The sequence below is a fragment of the Oryx dammah genome, unplaced genomic scaffold, assembly GCF_014754425.2.
Source record: "Oryx dammah isolate SB20612 unplaced genomic scaffold, SCBI_Odam_1.1 HiC_scaffold_24, whole genome shotgun sequence".
Taxonomy (NCBI): domain Eukaryota; kingdom Metazoa; phylum Chordata; class Mammalia; order Artiodactyla; family Bovidae; genus Oryx; species Oryx dammah.
This window is the reverse complement of record NW_024070208.1, coordinates 31,856,566-31,874,475: the sequence shown is the minus strand read 5'-3', so window position 1 is coordinate 31,874,475 and position 17,910 is coordinate 31,856,566. Positions and strand designations below refer to the sequence as shown.

At 39.4% G+C, this 17,910-nt stretch overlaps 1 protein-coding gene across 6 annotated transcripts in view; it reads left to right on the top strand.

The window, feature by feature from the left end:
• The window catches only part of PAN3 (poly(A) specific ribonuclease subunit PAN3), a 120,354-nt gene that overhangs the window by 1,361 nt on the left and 101,083 nt on the right, over positions 1 to 17,910 (top strand). For all 6 annotated transcript variants that reach the window (XR_005725615.1, XR_005725614.1, XM_040266734.1 and 3 more), the window contains exons 2-3: positions 15,532 to 15,653; positions 16,386 to 16,452. Coding sequence is in view for 4 of the 6 variants with exons in the window: in XM_040266734.1 (XP_040122668.1) it covers positions 15,532 to 15,653; positions 16,386 to 16,452 (189 nt within the window). In the remaining 2 variants the exon portion in view is untranslated. The remainder of the gene's footprint in view (positions 1 to 15,531; positions 15,654 to 16,385; positions 16,453 to 17,910) is intronic.

The following is a 17,910-nucleotide window of genomic DNA, read 5'->3' as shown; positions in this document are numbered from 1 at the left end:
TTCGTCGTTAGTGAGTGGAGTTTGCAGTTGTAATAATAAGCCTAAAAGTGTAATCTGGTTTACAAAAGGTTGCCCTTGAAAAGTAGAGGTCTGTCGAGTTTTTCCTTGTTTCTGAGTGTGTTGAGCATTACTAAACCAAGTGGAAAAATCCTACTTCCTTGGGAATTTTAAAAAGTTACAAGATTTGAAACTCATTCGATAGGCTGCTTAACTTGGATGTCAGAACTTTTTTCTTTTAACTGTAAATGGTCTTAAGTATTTGGCTTGATGCTTTAGCAGTTATTTGCTCTGTGAGGGTTATTAAGTGTCTTCCTAGAGATGGGTGTATGTGTTAGTGTGTGTTTTAAAGATTGTTTCTTTTGCTCTGACGGGTCTGACTTCAGCGCAGATGTATTTGGTGAGGGTGATAATGCTAAGAATAATTTGTAACTTAAAATGTTTTGTCAGAATGGTTACTTTATTGGTGGAATTGTATCACGTTGGAGCAGCAACTTTGCATTTTCTAGGTAAGTTTGCTGGATATATTGAGTTGTGGCTCAGATTAATTCGTTATGTTTGATTAGTAAGCAGAGAAACGGAACAGTGATTTTGTTACCTACAGAAAGAGGCATGTTAAAAAGGAGGTATTCGATTTAATATGTGGTATTTCTAGGATTTTCTCATTCACAGATGTGGTAGATTTGGGACATGAAAGTTAGGACAGGCTGTAAACAGGTGAGGTTGGAGATGGAGGAGAAATACTAGCAATGACTCAAAGGTGGGGACCATTTCATATCTCAGGAACCAAACGTCTTTGGGAGATAGGTTCTTGAGAGGACAGGCAGTTAGTGCTGTGAAGGCATTTTGAAGTCAACGTTTAGTCATTTAACAGTTACTTGATTAAGTAGCTGCGTTATGTAGTTGGATTCTGCGGGACTTGCTTTAACTCAACTGGGTGAAGCCCGAGGCTCCTCTTGTCTGCTGTAGGCTTCTTGGTAACTCGCGGGTGGTCTAGATTGTGACTCCTTTGGGTGAGATAAAATTGTCTCCTATCAGTGAGTGGCCAGTTAAGTTAGGTTGTTCAGGAATCAGGGAACAGGATTGTGTTGGTGATTTAATGCTTGCGTTGAATTTTTTACACTTTATTATTTAATTTTTGATCTAGTTTATACATTTGGCTGTATAATACTCTTTTTATGAGATACTTGATTTGGTAAATGTATGAGGCAATTAAAAGGGTCAGGACACATTCTGAGAGGTGTTGTTATTAGAAGAAATTTAAATTTTGTTAGTTGTTGACTTGATCAGGTAGAGTCACTGACCCAGTTTTATATTGCTTTTACTTTCCTTTGCTGCTCTTTAGGTGTAAGAATGTGGACTATTTCTTGAGCTGGGATGTCAGACATATCTGCTCTGATAAGCCAGGTCCACCTGTAGAAATACTTTTGGGCTCCTTGGGTATCTTGGAGCTGTGTGTGTGTGTGTTTTAAAGTTTTTGTTGAAGTGTACACACCTACGGAACAATATATAGACCATAAAATTTGGAATTTTCACAAGGTGAAAACAGCTCATAACAGTACTCAGATCAGGAAATAGAACTCAGTCAGGACCTGCAGAAGTTCTGCTCTTCCTACCTTTTCCCAGTCACTCCTTTCCCAGAGCTAACCACTGACTTCATGAACTACATTGTCGATTCATTTTTCACTTTTTCATTCTTTTTTTTTTGAGCTCTATAAGAACATTGTGGGCCTCTTTTCTTTAAGCATATTTGTCAGATCAGTTATGTGGGAGCAACCTCTTAGTCTCATTCTTGCCTGGTGTTACACATTATATGAATGTGCCTCATTTTATATTCTCATTTTGCTGTTAGTGGGTGATGGTATGTTTCCAACTTTTGTTTATTAGGAAGAGCACTGTTTTGAACATTCTTGAATATGTTTTTTGGTTCAAGTCTATGAATTTATGTTAGGAGTGGAATTTCAGACTTATAATAGGACATGCATATGTTCAGCTCTAAGTAGATGACTTCAGATAGTTTTCTGAAGAGATTGTATCACATTTACATTACGTCTAGCAGAGTATGAGAGTTCAAGTTGTTTCAAGTTGCTTCACGTTCTCCCCAGCACTTGATATTAGCCATCTTATAATTTTAGCCATTTTGATGCCTAAAATTTATGATATAATTTGATGTTTTTAATTTGCATGTGTTGGATTGTAACTGAATTAGTTGACAACATTTAAATAATCAGGTTTAACAGTAAACTACAAATTTCTGACTTTCTTTGAAGGGCAACCCTTTTCTATATTAGAATTAGGTGGGTTGGCTGGGCAAGACTCCATTTTTGCCTTATTACTGACTAGGTTAACTTATATGCCTGGCTCCTCTTGGCCTTTGAGTTTTTGACTCTTGCTTTAAGTACTTAAATTGTTTTGGTAGTGTTTTAGATTGTGTGAAAACTTGAGAGGTAAATGCAAGAGGAAATTTTATCCTTACTTTGCAAGCTTTGGAAAACTGAAGCAGAAAGGCTTTTTTTTAGTATGCTTGGTTGCAGTGGTGTTTCAGTCTTGTAAAGGAACTGTACTTTCATTTGTTGCCTACTTTTTATCTGTACAGAAGTATTACACTTCCAGCTCTTTGGTTGACCTGGCAGTATGTTAGTGAATATATTCTGGCATTCAGGATTGTTGGGAAAATAACAGTTTATTTATTACTCTTTTTTAAAGTGTTAGACATTTCGTATTTCTTTTGGAATTCGAATCTTCTAAAGGTTCAGTGTGGTTTGATTTGGTGGTTTAATTGAGTTGCTGATTCTTGACCTTTTAATGATGTGATTCTAATATTCTCAGCTGGCTACACTTTTCATCATCAAGATGCTCAGTTTTTAGCAGCTCAGTATTTGTATTTTATATATGTTACTTTATTTGAAACCCAATAGATTTATTTTACCAAAACAGATTTATTTTCAGTTCTGCTAATTTAATTAGTAGTGAAGGCTCTGGCATAAGGCACATCTAAGATGGACCTGGCTCTCCTGTCTACTTTGTGATCTTGAGTTTTTAACTTTTAAGCCTCTATTTTTCTCATTTTAAAACGTGGAGGTAATAGTAATACCTAATTCAGAGTTGTGACAGGCTTGAATATAACCCTATCAGAGCATTATCTGGCACATAGTGAGGGGTCAGGGTTAGTTGCTGCTGTTAGTTGAGTATTAGTAATAAGTCTACAGTTAGCCTGTACATTTTTTTACCTCCCAGTTTTTGAGAGTATATTTTCAAGACCAGTGAAATAGCTACAGATGATTGAACCGTGGCTGTCTGTCCAAATGGCAGAAAGCAGGGGATAACTTGAAGTTCATATGCAAACTTCGGAGTGTATGGCAAGACTGTTTTTGTTTAAGCCAGAATTATACTTTTCACCCCACAAACCTGAATCAGCTCACAGGAGTGAGTACTGGGAATTTGCCATTAGGAGAGCTCGTATAGATTAACACATTTTTATTCTACAATACACAAAGTAGATAACAAGAGACTTTTTAATACCGTTGATTTCACTCCTTTAATATGGTGCTTGCAAAGTGGCAAGTTTTCATCAGGGGGATAGGAATACAACATTGAATGAAACAGAAGTCTGTCCTGTGGAGGTTACATTCTAGTGGGAAATACAGGTATGTGTATAAGATAAAATTAGATCTGGAGAAGTTTTATGAGGAAAGCTTAGAACTTTATGAAGAGTACTCAGAGAGGGTTGTACTAATGTCTCAGTAAGATTCAGTTAGTGAGTAAACACTTTTTTCCATGAAAGTGCATTTGAAATGACTCTAAGAAGCTAAACGATGGCCAAAGCATCTATTTTTGTCTTTTATAGGATTTTTCTCTTTCTAAATTAACTTTCTATTTTGAGGTAATTGTAGAGTCGCATGCAGTTGTGAGAAATCATACAGAAAGAGCCTGCTGCCCCATCCCCGTCTCCCCAGGGGCAACACCTTGTAGAACCGCAGTGCGGAGTCACGGCCATACTGATTGGCACAATCCACTTAACCTTTTTCAGGATTTTCTGAGTCTTATTTGTGCGTGTGTGTACATATGTGTATAATTGAGTTCTGTGGAGTTTTATTGTGTGTGTGTTTTCACACCTGCCAGCACAGTCAGGACATGGAGCAGCTCTTGTCACCCTCAAGAGGCCTTTTTGTCACCTTCCTTCAAATCCCTGGCCACCACTAATTTGCCCTCCATTTCTATAATTGTGTCATTTCAGGAATGTTCTGTAGGGAATTCCCTGGTTGCCCAGTGGTTAGGATTCCGGGCTTCCACTGCCACATCTTTTTGTTGTTGTTGTTTGCTCTTCTGTAGGTATATCTGCTTTTGTGTACAGAGGTATGAATGTATATGGCACCTAGAAATATTTTAGTAATTTATTTATTTTAGGGTTGAATTTATTTAGTTTTTAATAAACTTTTTTGGTAAAAATTTTCACTGGAACAGCAATGTATAAAGTTAAACTGATCTCATTGCCCAGGGTTAATCATTATTATTAGTTTTGTGTGTAGCCTTAACTACTCCTAAGGGCCCTATCTCCACATGCACTCACATTGAGGGTTAAGGTTTCAGTATGAGAATTTAGGGGGAGACGGTTAAGTACATAGTATGGGCATACATATACACACTTAAGTTTTGTAGCAGTATTTCTTACATTTGTTTTTCCATATTAACTTTATGTTCTGTTTGTAGTTTAGGAGCTGAAGTTACACAAAGGAATGTGATAAAATTCTTGTTTTATGCACTGTTGTCATTTGCGATCAGTGTTTGCTCAATTGCTCAGTCGTGTCTGACTCTTCATGAGCCATGGACTGTAGCCTGCCAGGGTCGTCTATCCCTGGGATTTTCCCGGCAAGAATACTGAGAGTGGATTGCCATTTCCTCCTCCAGGGGATCTTCTTGACCCAGGGATCAAATGCATGTCTCCTGCATTGTCAGGTGGATTCTTTACCATTGAGCCACGTGGGAAGCTTGTTGTCATATAGTTGTCAACAAATTCATACATACAGTATTTGCTCCTCCTTTCATTGTATAGGAATTACTGTTGGACTGGGGGTCCTGAGAATTAGTTTTTTTTGTTTTTTTTTAGTACTCTGTCTTAAGTAACTTTGAACTTAGGCTAGTAATTTAGTCCATGTGGAAATATATTTCTTTGTAGAATATGAGAATGGGGTATGGAGTACATGATGTTTAAAATTCCTTCAGGTATAAAATGTTTGTGTTTTTCTAAATGTTTATGTTCTAGGAAACAAATTATTTTATGATCCATTTTTAGAATTCTTCCTCTTTCCTTTCCAATAGCTTTAAAAATCTTTGACCTCTCAGCAGCTTCAGCGTAAGGAAGGAAATGTTCTTTTATCTTGGCTGAGTTAATTGGCCTGTGGATAATGGTGCTCTTCTGGTAAAACTTCTTCCTTTTTTGATGTCCTTTGGTATCTTTTTCTTTAAAAAATTAAAGATATTGTACCCGTTTTTCTAAACTAGCTTTTAATTGTATTTTTAACATTAAAAATTGCAGCTTTTAAAATTTAGGAACAATATCTTGCTTTGGAAATTAAAAATGTGCTTCATGAGTGGGGAAGCCTAGTGGGCTTCAGTCCATGGGGTCATGAAGAGTCACAGGCGCACACACAGGTCAAAAGTTTAAATAGAGCAAGAGGATACGCAGTGGAAAATAGCCTCCCTTCTTCCTTAGTTCCCTGATCCCTCTCCAAAAGACAGTCACTCTTTTCAGTTTATTATGTATCTTTTCAGAGATGTTCTTTGTAGATCACTCATGTTTGTATTTCCCTATCTCTAGTACATCCTGCTCACACATGGAAGCCTAGTGCACTTTGAATTTTTTCACCAAACTGCTTATCTTCCTGTTTGTTTCATGTCTACACATAGAAATATACCTTACTCTTTATAGTGACTGTGTAATAATTCTCTTGTGTGATTGTACTGTTCTTTTCAGCAGCTATTTAGATTGTTTATGGTCTTTTACAAGTGATGATACTGTTACATCTTAATGTACTATGTATACTTATATATAAATTAACGCAAATATAATATATGCATATTTAAGGAACATACAGAGTCTTCAGTAAGCTGGTTCAAACTTGTTACATTAAAAAAAATAAGTAGGCAAATATAGTAGGATCTCACTTCCATGTGGAATCTTAAAAAACAACAACAACAATAAAACAACCCAAACGCATAGATAGCAATGAAGAAGAGATTGGTGGTTGCCAGAGGCAGGGGTCCAGGGGGTAGGGGAAGGTAGTCAAGAGAGACAAAGTTCCAGGTCTTTTATTCTCACAAAACCCTGGAAAGTAGATATTAACCATTTCTGTTTTACAGAGGAGGAAACTAAGACTTAGATTAAATAAACTTTCAAGGATGAGTAATTGGCAGCTGGCTGCAACAGACCTCTGGGCAGCTGCGTTTGCTTAGTCTGTGCTCATTCCGCAGTGCAGTGGGGCAGAGGATGGTGTGACTGCTGAGTGGCCGGAGGAGCCCCTGTTTACTGGGCCTGCATCCACTGTGCTGTCCTCTAGTGTCTCTGAGTTGCACGGCCCCATCAGAAAAATGGAGGCAGTGATACCATTTGCATGGGGTGTTTTATAGAAGTTGGATGTGAAAATCTGTTGTCTGGTTCATCAACTTTTTAAGAATACTTACTTTAAGAAGGGCTTACTTGTATATGAGTGTTTATGTAAATGTGCTAATAGAGTAGCGAATGCCAGAAAAATATCAGGAGTAGTTCCTAATCTCAGTTTACGGAATAATTAAATGTTTTAGTGGTTGAAGACAGCAGTGCAGGATCAAAGGATTTCTTATTTTTGGTCACATGAGTGATATAAACAGTATCTTAAAAGGTGGAGTTTTAAAAAAAAGTTTGGAATAATAGGGGAATGCATTCTAGAGATGAGGAAGGAGGAAAATAACATTTATGATTACCTTTGAGGTACGGTACTAGGCACGCTGCTTCACTTGAGGGCCTTTCACAGCCCTGTGAGTGAGATGTGATTGCTTTTCTTTGAGATGAAGAAATGAATTTTAGTGGGTTTTGCTTAAGGTCATTCAGCTAGTGAGCGGTAAAACTTGGATTAGAACACAGTGACTAACTTCAAATATTTTGTTTTTTTCCATTGTACCTGGGTCTTGAGGATTCTAGGGTTTGGGCTACGTGTGTGCTGGAATTGATGGTACTCCTTGTTGTGGACTGTGCGTGCCAAGTCACTTCAGTCGTCTCTGACTCTGCAGTCCTGTGGGCTGTAGCCCACCAGGCCCCTCTGTCCATGGGATTTCCCAGGCAAGAATACTGGAGTGGGTTGCCTTGCCCTCCTCCAGGGGATCTTCCCGACCCAGGAGTCGAACCCATGTCTCTTAGATTTCCTGCATTGCAAGTGGATTCTTTACCACTAGTGCCACATGGGAAGCCCAGTTGTGAACTGTCAGTTCAGTTCAGTTGCTCAGTCGTGTCCGACTCTTCGTGACCCCAAGAATTGCAGCACTCCAGGCCTCCCTGTCCATCACCAATTCCCGGAGTTTACTCAAACTCATGTCCATCAAGTCAGTGATGCCATCCAGCCATCTCATCCTCTGTCGTCCCCTTTTCCTCCTACCCCCAATCCCTCCCAGCATCAGAGTCGTTTCCAATGAGTCAACCCTTTGCATGAGGTGGCCGAAGTACTGGAGTTTCAGCTTTATCATCATTCCTTCCAAAAAATAACCAGGACTGATCTCCTTTAGAATGAACTGGTTGGATCTTCTTGCAGTCCAAGGGACTGTCAAGAGTCTTCTCCAACACCACAGTTCAAAAGCATCAATTCTTTGGCGCTCAGCTTTCTTCACAGTCCAACTCTCACATCCATACGTGACCACTGGAAAAACCATAGGCTTGACTAGATGGACCTTTGTTGGCAAAGTAATGTCTCTGCTTTTGAATATGCTGTCTAGGTTGGTCATAACTATAGACCTTCAAAATATAATGAGTTTATTGGTTTGCTTGGAGGAGAGAATTCAGTAGTGTTAAAATTATTGTAAGACCTTTTCATAGTAGAATGTATACTTTTACATTGTAATATTTAATATTTTGGAAATATCTGTGTTTTTTCCCTGATGGATACACAGTTGTCTTAAATCCATTTATTGAATAATCCCAGTTTTCTCCATGGGTTTTAAAAAGGAAGTTTATCAAAATATAATTTACCTACTGTAAAATTCACCCATTGTAAATGTACAATTCATTTTTTCTTAGTAAATTTATAGAGTTGCAGCCATCAGGAATTTTACAAGAACTTTTAAGATACTTTTCATTTTTTTAAAGATACTTTTCATTTTTTTTCTGTAACGTTTCATTAAAGTTTGCCAGGTAGATGATAGGAGTCTCATTTTACAAGTCATGGTATAATCTCCACTTTATAAGCATTTTGCCCGAGACATTGTGGCCAGTAAGTGGCAGAACTGAAATTCAGACCCAGAACTTTTAGGACATACTATAATGATAGGTTGAAAACGGAATGTTGAGGGCTTTTTAATGTCGACTAAGAAGTTTGGGTTTCATCCCTTGGGATAAGGAATGCCAACACCTGTCTGTGATGTCCTTGTTGGCAGAGGAGAACCACTCAGTATTTTCAGCTGGACTCTTTTTTTTTGTCTTTAGAACTTGTGCTATGGAAGGCCAGCCTTGTTCTATGGGCTCCAAAATCACTGCAGATGGTGGCTGCAACCATGAAGTTCAAAGACACTCCTTGGAAGGAAAGTTATGACCAACCTAGACAGCATATTAAAAAGCAGAGACATTACTTTTCCAACAAAGGTCTGTCTAGCAAAGGCTGTGGTTTTTCCAATAGTCATGTATGGACATGTAATTTGGACTGTTAAGAAAGCTGAGCGCCAAGGAATTGATGCTTTTGAACTATGTTGTTGGAGAAGACTCTTGAGAGTCTTTTGGACTGCAAGGAGATCTGACCAGTCCATCCTACTTTGGCCACCTGATGAGAAGAGCTGACTTATTTGAAAAGACCCTGATGCTGGGAAAGATTGAGGGCGGGAGGAGGAGGAGACGACAGAGGATGAGATGGTTGGATGGCATCACCAACTCAATGGACATGCGTTTGAGTAAACTCCGGAAGTTGGCGATTGACAGGGAGGCCTGGTGTGCTGCAGTCCATGGGGTCGCAAAGAGCCAGACATGACTGAGCGACTGAACTGACTGACTGACTGATGTTAGTCATAGCTTTTCTTCCAAGGACCAAGTGTCTTTTAATTTCATGGCTGCAGTCACCATCTGCAGTGATTTTGGAGCCCCCTAAAATAGTCTCTCACTATTTCCATCATTTCCTCATCTATTTCCCATGAAGTGATGGGACCAGATGCCATGATCTTAGTTTTCTGAATGTTGAGCGTTAAGCCAACTTTTTCACTCTCTTCTTTCACTTTCATCAAGAATCTCTTTAGTTCTTCACTTTCTGCCATAAGGGTGGTGTCATCTGCGTATCTGAGGTTATTGATATTTCTCCCAGCAATCTTGATTCCAGCTTGTGTTTCATCCAGCCGGGCACTTTGCATGATGTACTCTGCATATAAATAAGCAAGGTGACAGTACACAGCCTTGCCGTACTCCTTCTGTTGTTCCATGTCCAGTTCTAACTGTTGCTTCTTTACCTGCCTACAGATTTCTCAGGAGGCAGGCCAGGTGGTCGTATTCCCATCTTTTTAAGAATTTTCCATAGCCTGGCCCTCTCACAGAACAAAAGATTGAGTTGCATACCAAAGGAGAGGTGCATACCGGCCCCTCCCTGCCCAGAGGCAGAGAGGCAGGCTTGCAATAGCTAGAGCCGGTAGGCAAGGGGCTGCTACAATCTCAGCCCCAGAGACAGCCTCTTCCACCAACAGTGAGCAGGCTCCCAGCTGCTAACCATGTCCTCCTGAGATCCTGGGTGGATAACATCTGCCAGAAGGGTTGCAGCTTGAGAGTAGCTCTCCAGAGGAGACATACTGCACACCTGAGACAGTGCTCTTGCGGCACACCCAGGAAACAGTGGTCTAGACCCAGGAGGTGATTAAGATGCACGGACCACCTGGGACAGTGCCCTTGCAAGCACCTGGTCTCCTGAGCTGCTCAGACCTGGGAATGGCACAAAATGCACGCCCAACCCACAGACATTGAGCCAGAAACATGTCTGAGCGTCTCCTGTGGAGGTGCAGGTCAGCAGTGGCCTGCCATAGGGGCTCTAGGTGCAGCAGACCTGGGTATGGCGTAAGCCCTTTGCAGGAGGTCGCCATTGAAACAGACTCTTGGAGGCCACAGACAAAACGCTGTACGCACCAGAAGAAAGGAGCAGTGACCCCACAAGGGACTGACCCAGACTTGCCCGTGAGTGTCCACGAGTCTCCGGTGGAGGTGTGGGTCAGCAGTGGCCTGCTGCAGGTTCGGGGGCATGAGGGCAGCAGCGCATGCAGGGACCTTTTGAAGGAGGTTGCTGTTATCTTCCTTACCTCCACCATAGTTTGGCCTCAGGTCAAGCAACAGGGAGGGAACACAGCCCTGCCCATTAACAGAAAATTGGATTAAAGATTTATTGAACATGTCCCCGCCCATCAGCACAAGACCCAGTTTCCCCCTCAGTCAGTGTCTCCCTTCAGGAAGCCTCTTAGCCTTCTCCATCAGAGGGCAGACAGAATGAAAACCACAATCACAGAAAACTAACCAAGCTACCCTTGTCTAGCTCAATGAAACTATGAACCATACTGTGTAGGGCCTCCCAAGACGGAAAGGTCGTGGAAGAGAGTTCTGACAAAACATCCACTGGAAAAGGGAATGGCAAACCACTTCAGTATTCTTGCCTTGAGAACCCCATGAACAGTATGATAAGGCAAAAAGGTATGACACTGAAAGATGAACTCCCTAGGTCAGTAAAGTGTCTGCCTACAATGCGGGAGACCCGGGTTCAATCCCTGAGTTGGGAAGATTTCGTGGATAAGGAAATGGCAACCTACTCCAATATTTTTGCCTGGAAAATCCCATGGACAGAGGAGCCTCATAGGCTACAGTCTATGAGGTCACAAAGAGTCGGACACAACTGAGTGACTTCAGTGAGTGAGTGATGCTACTGGAGAAGAGTACAGAAATAGCTCCAGAAAGAATGAAGGGATGGAGCCAAAGCAAAAACAACAGCCAGTTGTGGATGTGATGGAAGTAAATTTCTATGTTGTAAAGAGCAATATTGCATAGGAACCTGGAATGTTAGGTCCATGAATCAAGGCAAATGGAAGTGGTCACACGGGGTGGCAAGTGGGAACGTTGAAATTTTAGGAATCAGTGAACTAAAATGGACTGGAATGGGTGAATTTAACTCAGATTATATCTACTACTGTGGGCAAGAATTGCTTAGAAGAAATGGAGTAGCCATCATAGTCAATAAGAGTTCAAAATGCAGTACTTGGATGCAGTCTCAAAAACAACAGGATGTCTGTCTGTTTCCAAGGCAAACCATTCAGAATCACAGTAATCCAACTCTATGCCCCGACCAGTAATGCTGAAGAAGCTGAAGTTGAACGGTTCTATGAAGACCTATAAGACCTAGAACTAACACCCAAAAGAGATGTCCTCTTCATTATAGGGAACTGGAATGCAAAAGTAGGAAGTCAAGAGATACCTGGGGTAACAGGCAAATTTGGCCTTCATTTTGGAGTACAAAATGAAGCAGGGCAAAGGCTAACAGAGTTTTACCAAGAGAACGCACTGGTCATAGTAAACACCCTCTTCCAACAACACAGGAAAAGACTCTACACACAGACATCACCAGATGGTCAATACTGAAATTAGATCGATTGTATTCTTTGCAGCCAAAGATGGAGAAGATCTTTACAGTCAGCAAAAACAAGACCAGGAGCTGACTGTGGCTCACATCATGAGTTCCTTATTGCCAAATTCAGACTTAAATTGAAGAAAGTAGGGAAAACCACTAGACCATTCAGGTATGACTTAAATCAAATCCCTTATGATTATATAGTAGAAGTGAGAAATAGATTCAGGGGGTTAGATCTGATAATCTGAAGAACTATGGATGGAGGTTCGTGGGATTGTACAGGAGACAGTGATCAAGACCATCTCCAAGAAAAATAAATGCAAAAAGGCAAAATGGTTGTCTGATGAGGCCTTAGAAGTAGCTGAGAAAAGAAGAGCTGAGAAAAGAAGCTAAAGGTAAATGAGAAAAGGAAAGATATACCCATTTGAATGCAGAGTTCCAAAGAATAGCAAGGAGAGATAAGAAAGCCTTCCTCAGTGATCAGTGCAAAGAAATAGAGGAAAACAACAGAATGGGAAAGACTAGAGATCTCTTCAAGAAAATTAGAGATACCAAGGGAACATTTCCTGTAAAGGTGGGCTCAATAAAGGACAGAAATGGTATGGACTTAACAGAAGCAGAAGATTTTAAGAAGAGGTGGCAAGAATACATACAAAATAGATTTTCATGACCTAGATAACCACAATGGTGTGATCACTCACCTAGAGCCAACCTGGAATGCAAAGTCAAGTGGGCCTTAGGAAGCATCACTATGAACAAAGTTAGTGGAGGTGATGGAATTCCAGTTGAGCTATTTCAAATCCTAAAAGATGATGCTGTGAAAGTGCTGCACTCAATATGCCAGCAAATTTGGAAAACTCAGCAGTGGCCACAGGATTGGAAAAGATCTGTTTTCATTCCAATCCCAAAGAAAGGCAATGCCAAAGAATGTTCAAACTACTGCACGATTGCACTCATCTCATATGCTAGCAAAGAAATGCTCAAAATTCTCCAAGCCAGGCTTCAGTGGTACGTGAACTGTGAACTTCCAGATATTCAAGCTGGTTTTAGAAAAGGCAGAGGAACCAGAGATCAAATTGCCAACATCCGCTGGATCATTGAAAACACAAGAGAGTTCCAGAAAAAAACATCTATTTCTGCTTTATTGACTATGCCAAAGCCTTTGACTGTGGATCACAATAAACTGAAAAATTTTCTATGTTACATGTAGTTTATACTGTAATCTTACAATAAAGTAAAGGTTCAGTTCAGTTTAGTCGCTCAGTCGTCTCCGACTCTTTGCGACCCCATGAATTGCAGCACGCCCGGCCTCCCTGTCCATCACCAAATCCCGAGTTCACTCAAACTCAGGTCCATCGAGTCAGTGATGCCATCCAGCCACCTCATCCTCCGTCGTCCCCTTTTCCTCCTGCCCCCAGTCCCTCCCAGTATCAGAGTCTTTTCCAATGAGTCAACTCTTCACATGAGGTGGTCAAAGTACTGGAGTTTCAGCTTTATCATCATTCCTTCTAAAGAACACCCAGGACTGATCTCCTTTAGAATGGACTGGCTGGATCTCCTTGCAGTCCAAGGGACTCTCATGAGTCTTCTCCAACACCACAGTTCAAAAGCATCAATTCTTTGGTGCTCAGCTTTCTTCACAGTCCAACTCTCATATCCATACATGACCACTGGAAAAACCATAGGCTTGACTAGACGGACCTTTGTTGGCAAAGTAATGTCTCTGCTTTTGAATATGCTATCTAGGTTGGTCATAACTTTCCTTTCAAGGAGTAAGCATCTTTTAATTTCATGGCTGCATCACCATCTGCAGTGATTTTGGAGCCCCCCAAAATAAAATCTGGCAGTGTTTCCACTGTTTCCCCATCTATTTCCCATGAAGTGATATGACCAGATGCCATGATGTTAGTTGAGCTTTAAGCCAACTTTTTCACTCTCCTCTTTCACTTTCATCAAGAGGCTTTTTAGTTCCTTTTCACTAAAAAGTAAGCTTAGAGAAGATAAAAACACTATTAAGAGAATCATAAGAAAGAGAAAATACATTTTCAATTCTATGCTGAGGAACATAGGAAGTTTGTATTGTATGTTTACAAGATGAGTCATTTTCTGTCTGTACCTTTATCACTGTTGTCTTAATAGGATACAAAATCTGTAGGTATCATGTGTTTTGCTAACCCTGGACATCAAAAGGAAAAGATAATATAAAAAATAAATTCATAGGTATTTACAGGTGTGAAGTGGCAGCAGTGGGATTGCTTTCCAGTGGCTTAGTGTCAGGGATATGATTGCTTCATAGTCGCCTAGCCTGTGCACTAATTAATGAGTTGTTGTAAAGTTTGTGTAGCACTTCAAATTTTGTATAGTCACGTTCACTGTAGTATTAGAAATGTTACATTTAAAGAAAAAACAACCTCTGATGATGGTTTGATGTGTCACCTATAATAACTTCTCTAGTTAGGAGAGAGGCATACTGTATCATACTGTAATTCTTTGAAAGTAAAGTTATAAAAGTGAGAAAACAAAACATTGTTAATTTTATATTAAGTATCACTTACTTAATGTCTATGTAAGGTAGACTAATATCTATATCTGCATATATTCTATGCATTCATGACATGCCTTGTTTTCATTTTCTTTTGTATCTTTAGTCTGTGTGGTTCACCTGCAGATTTTTGAAATTGTCATAAATCTCCCAACGTTTTTCCAATATATTTATTGAAAAAAAGTCTGTGTATTCTCTGATGGCTCAGTTTGTAATGAATCTGCCTGCAATGCAGGAGACCCCGGTTCCATTCCTGGGTTTGGAAGATCCCCTGGAGAAGGGATAGGCTACCCACTCCGGTGTTCTTGGACTTCCCTTGTGGCTCAGCTGGTAAAGAATCCGCCTGCAATGCAGGAGACCTGAGTTTGGTCCCTGGGTTGGGAAGATCCCCCGGAGAAGGGAACAGCTATCCACTCCAGTATTCTGGCCTAGAGAATTGCATGTACTGTGTAGTCCATGGGGTCGCAAAGAGTTGGACACAACTGAGCGACTTTTCACTTTCATAATTGGGCCCAGACAGTTCAAACCTGTGTGGTTCAGTGGTCAACTGTACTTACCAAGAAATAGGATCTAAAACGTATTGTTCATCACTTTGTTGATATATGATCGATTATTTTAGTAGTTACAGTGATTCCATATTATTCTACCTTAGAATTGACAGGCAGCTTGTCTGTCGTCTTCAGCTCTGTCCCATCGCAACCACTGTTGAGTTGGTTTCCTGAATAAGTTAACGTGAAACTGCTGGTCTGTTTCATAAGATATGTTATGAGAAACAGTCCTGGGAAACTTGTCCTGTTACGTATATGAAGATTCACAGAAGAAATGGCAGTAGTTTCTGTTCTCCTGTTCTTGCAAGTTAAAGAAAGAAAACTTGATGAGAAAAGTAGAAATAAATCCAAGTGTGTTTTGTTTTCTTCATGTTGTGCTTAGTGGCTCTCAGGTAGCAATATAAAAATACCTATCTCTGTGGAAAAAGTTATTCAACTTGAGCATTGTTTAACAGGTTTTCAGAGTTGAGCCCGTTTTGTTTCATTCAAGTTATGAACAAGTAAATAAAAACAAGTGTGACAGATTTGAGACTTAAGTTCCCAAAACTTATTTGGGAACAGAGAAACTACATCAACCTTTTGTGCTTTTAAATAATTCAAGTACTTGATTTTCCTTCTCTTTCAGTTCCTGGAATGGATGGAGGTGCTTTAACTGATACGAGTCTCACAGATTCCTATTTCAGCACCAGCTTTATTGGAGTCAATGGATTTGGAAGCCCTGTGGAGACAAAGTATCCTGTGATGCAGGTATTGTTGGTATGAATTCTCATGGCCCTGGACACTGAGGTGTGTTTTGGGGATGGAGACTTCTAGGGTCTTCCTTTGTCCTCATATTTGGTGAGTGGGAGGTGGATTTTTAGGAGGTGATGAGGTCAGGGGGGATACAGGTAAGCCACCTCTTGTAAGTTGGAAGTCAGGTGAGCTCTCAAGGGTGGAGTTGAAGTATGTAGAGGATGGTTAGAAACAGGCTAGTTTCCCTCCTGTGTGTCTTGTGATTATGAGATGAAGTCCTTTCAGGATCGCGAGACCATAGAGGCTGTGGAGTGTGTTAAGGAAGGGTGGGACATGTTCAGAGAACAGAGACGAGCCTGATTTCATAGCATCTATCAGGTGTATGAAGGATAATACATATTGAGAGAGAGTAGTTATCGACTCTGTCATTCACATCCCCCAAATAGATACTTAGGAAGAAGGAAACTGAGTAGTTATGTGTTTTGCTCAGGCTAGTAAGTTATGGAAGTGCAGTTCAAAATGGTTCTGTGACTTTGGTTTTAAATACCTGGCTAATGAGTAAAATAAGTTTCTGCCTAGGTGATTGTAATCCATGCAGCAGCATTATATAGGAAGGTAAGAGTGTCACTGACGTGAACAGTGGGTTGGAGGGGTAGACGCAAAGAGGGTCAGTCTAAACCTAATCGGTTGAATATTCTGCATTCTGTATTCTTCAGTGATATTATCTATACATATTTTAATTTTCAGAGAATGACTAATAGTAGCAGCTCCCCAAGCCTTCTAAATGACAGTGCCAAGCCATACGCAGGCCACGGTAAGACTCGATCCTTTTTTCTCTTTTTATAGGTATGTGTATTTCTGACTCTAAAAGCAGTATGTCCACGGTAGAGATTTTGAAAATTATAGATATAAGGAAGAAAATAGAAATGATCTATTATCTTCACACTCAGAGGTAACTTAAAATTTGGATATATATATATATAAACACATAAAATATACTCAAGTATACACATAGTAATACTTAAGATCACATTATATAAACTTTTAAATTATAGCGTGAATGTTTCTCGATCATTGTAAATTGAATCCTATTGTTTATTTTCATAATTTACTTTGCTTCTTTTTTTTTTTAAAGATTATACTCCATTGTTGGACTATGTGTATGAATCTGTGTTCATATTTTGAGTTATTTCTTTTGAAAACATTGTTAGACATGAAATTACTGTTTTAAGGTTATGGAGATTTTTAAGACTTTTGATACGGAATTTGCTTTTTGTATCCTAATTCAAAAATAAATGTTTTTTCTGTATCTTTTTGTATCCTATTTTAAAAATAAATGTTCAGGACTGGTTATTTAAAAAGTATGTTATAGTTGAGTATTGGTGCAAGCAGTTATTTATAATAATGGGAAGAAGAATTTGCATGTTGATTGTTTCTTGAGATAGATAGTTTATGTATGTGTATCAGGCCTCTCACTGCTTGGAAATTTCAACTTTCACTGTAGGAAAAAGTAACAACATTTTAATATTGAATTATTAGAAACAGATGTGTAGTATTATAGTATTTTTGGTGTTCCCATAGAGTTTATATGCTGACTTGGTCCTTTATACTATCAAAGGTAGCATAAAAGACAAATAATACCTATTTTTTAAGAGTTTGAATGTAGTGTCTTAATCTAGTGTCTCAATATTTCATTAACTTCTTTCTCTTTGCATTATTAATTATATTAAATTAGTGTTAATTCTAATGAAGGACTAAACCATGAAAATCCAGACACAAGAAGCTGGAGAAATATAGCAGCAGTTTTATGTACTGCATTATAAAGAGGTTTAAGTCTCCTTTAAATGAGAAAATTTACTGTATTTTTGAAGGATTTCACAGATAGTTTAATGAGAAACATAAAGAGTAACTAAAGCTCAGAAATGAAGATAAAAATTTTGGCTGCATATCGTGCATTCCTTTTTAGAAACTCATTTTGATTTGTTAAGTGAGAAACAGTTTAGAGATACACTTTTGTTTATAACTTCCGGCCACAGAGTAATGGAACTTTGAACCTTTAAAATCTTTGAATTTCATGTTAGTATTTTGAAACATTTAATAGCCCCATCTTTAAAAACTTAATTTGCCTTATACTTTTAGTATGACTGTCAAAAATGTGGTGATACACTTAACTTTATGGAATACTCTGCAGGGTAGATGGTTTTTAAGGCCTTCATTGAATGTTAAAATCCAAGCCCTATCTCTCAATTATGTTTGACTATTTGACTACCTT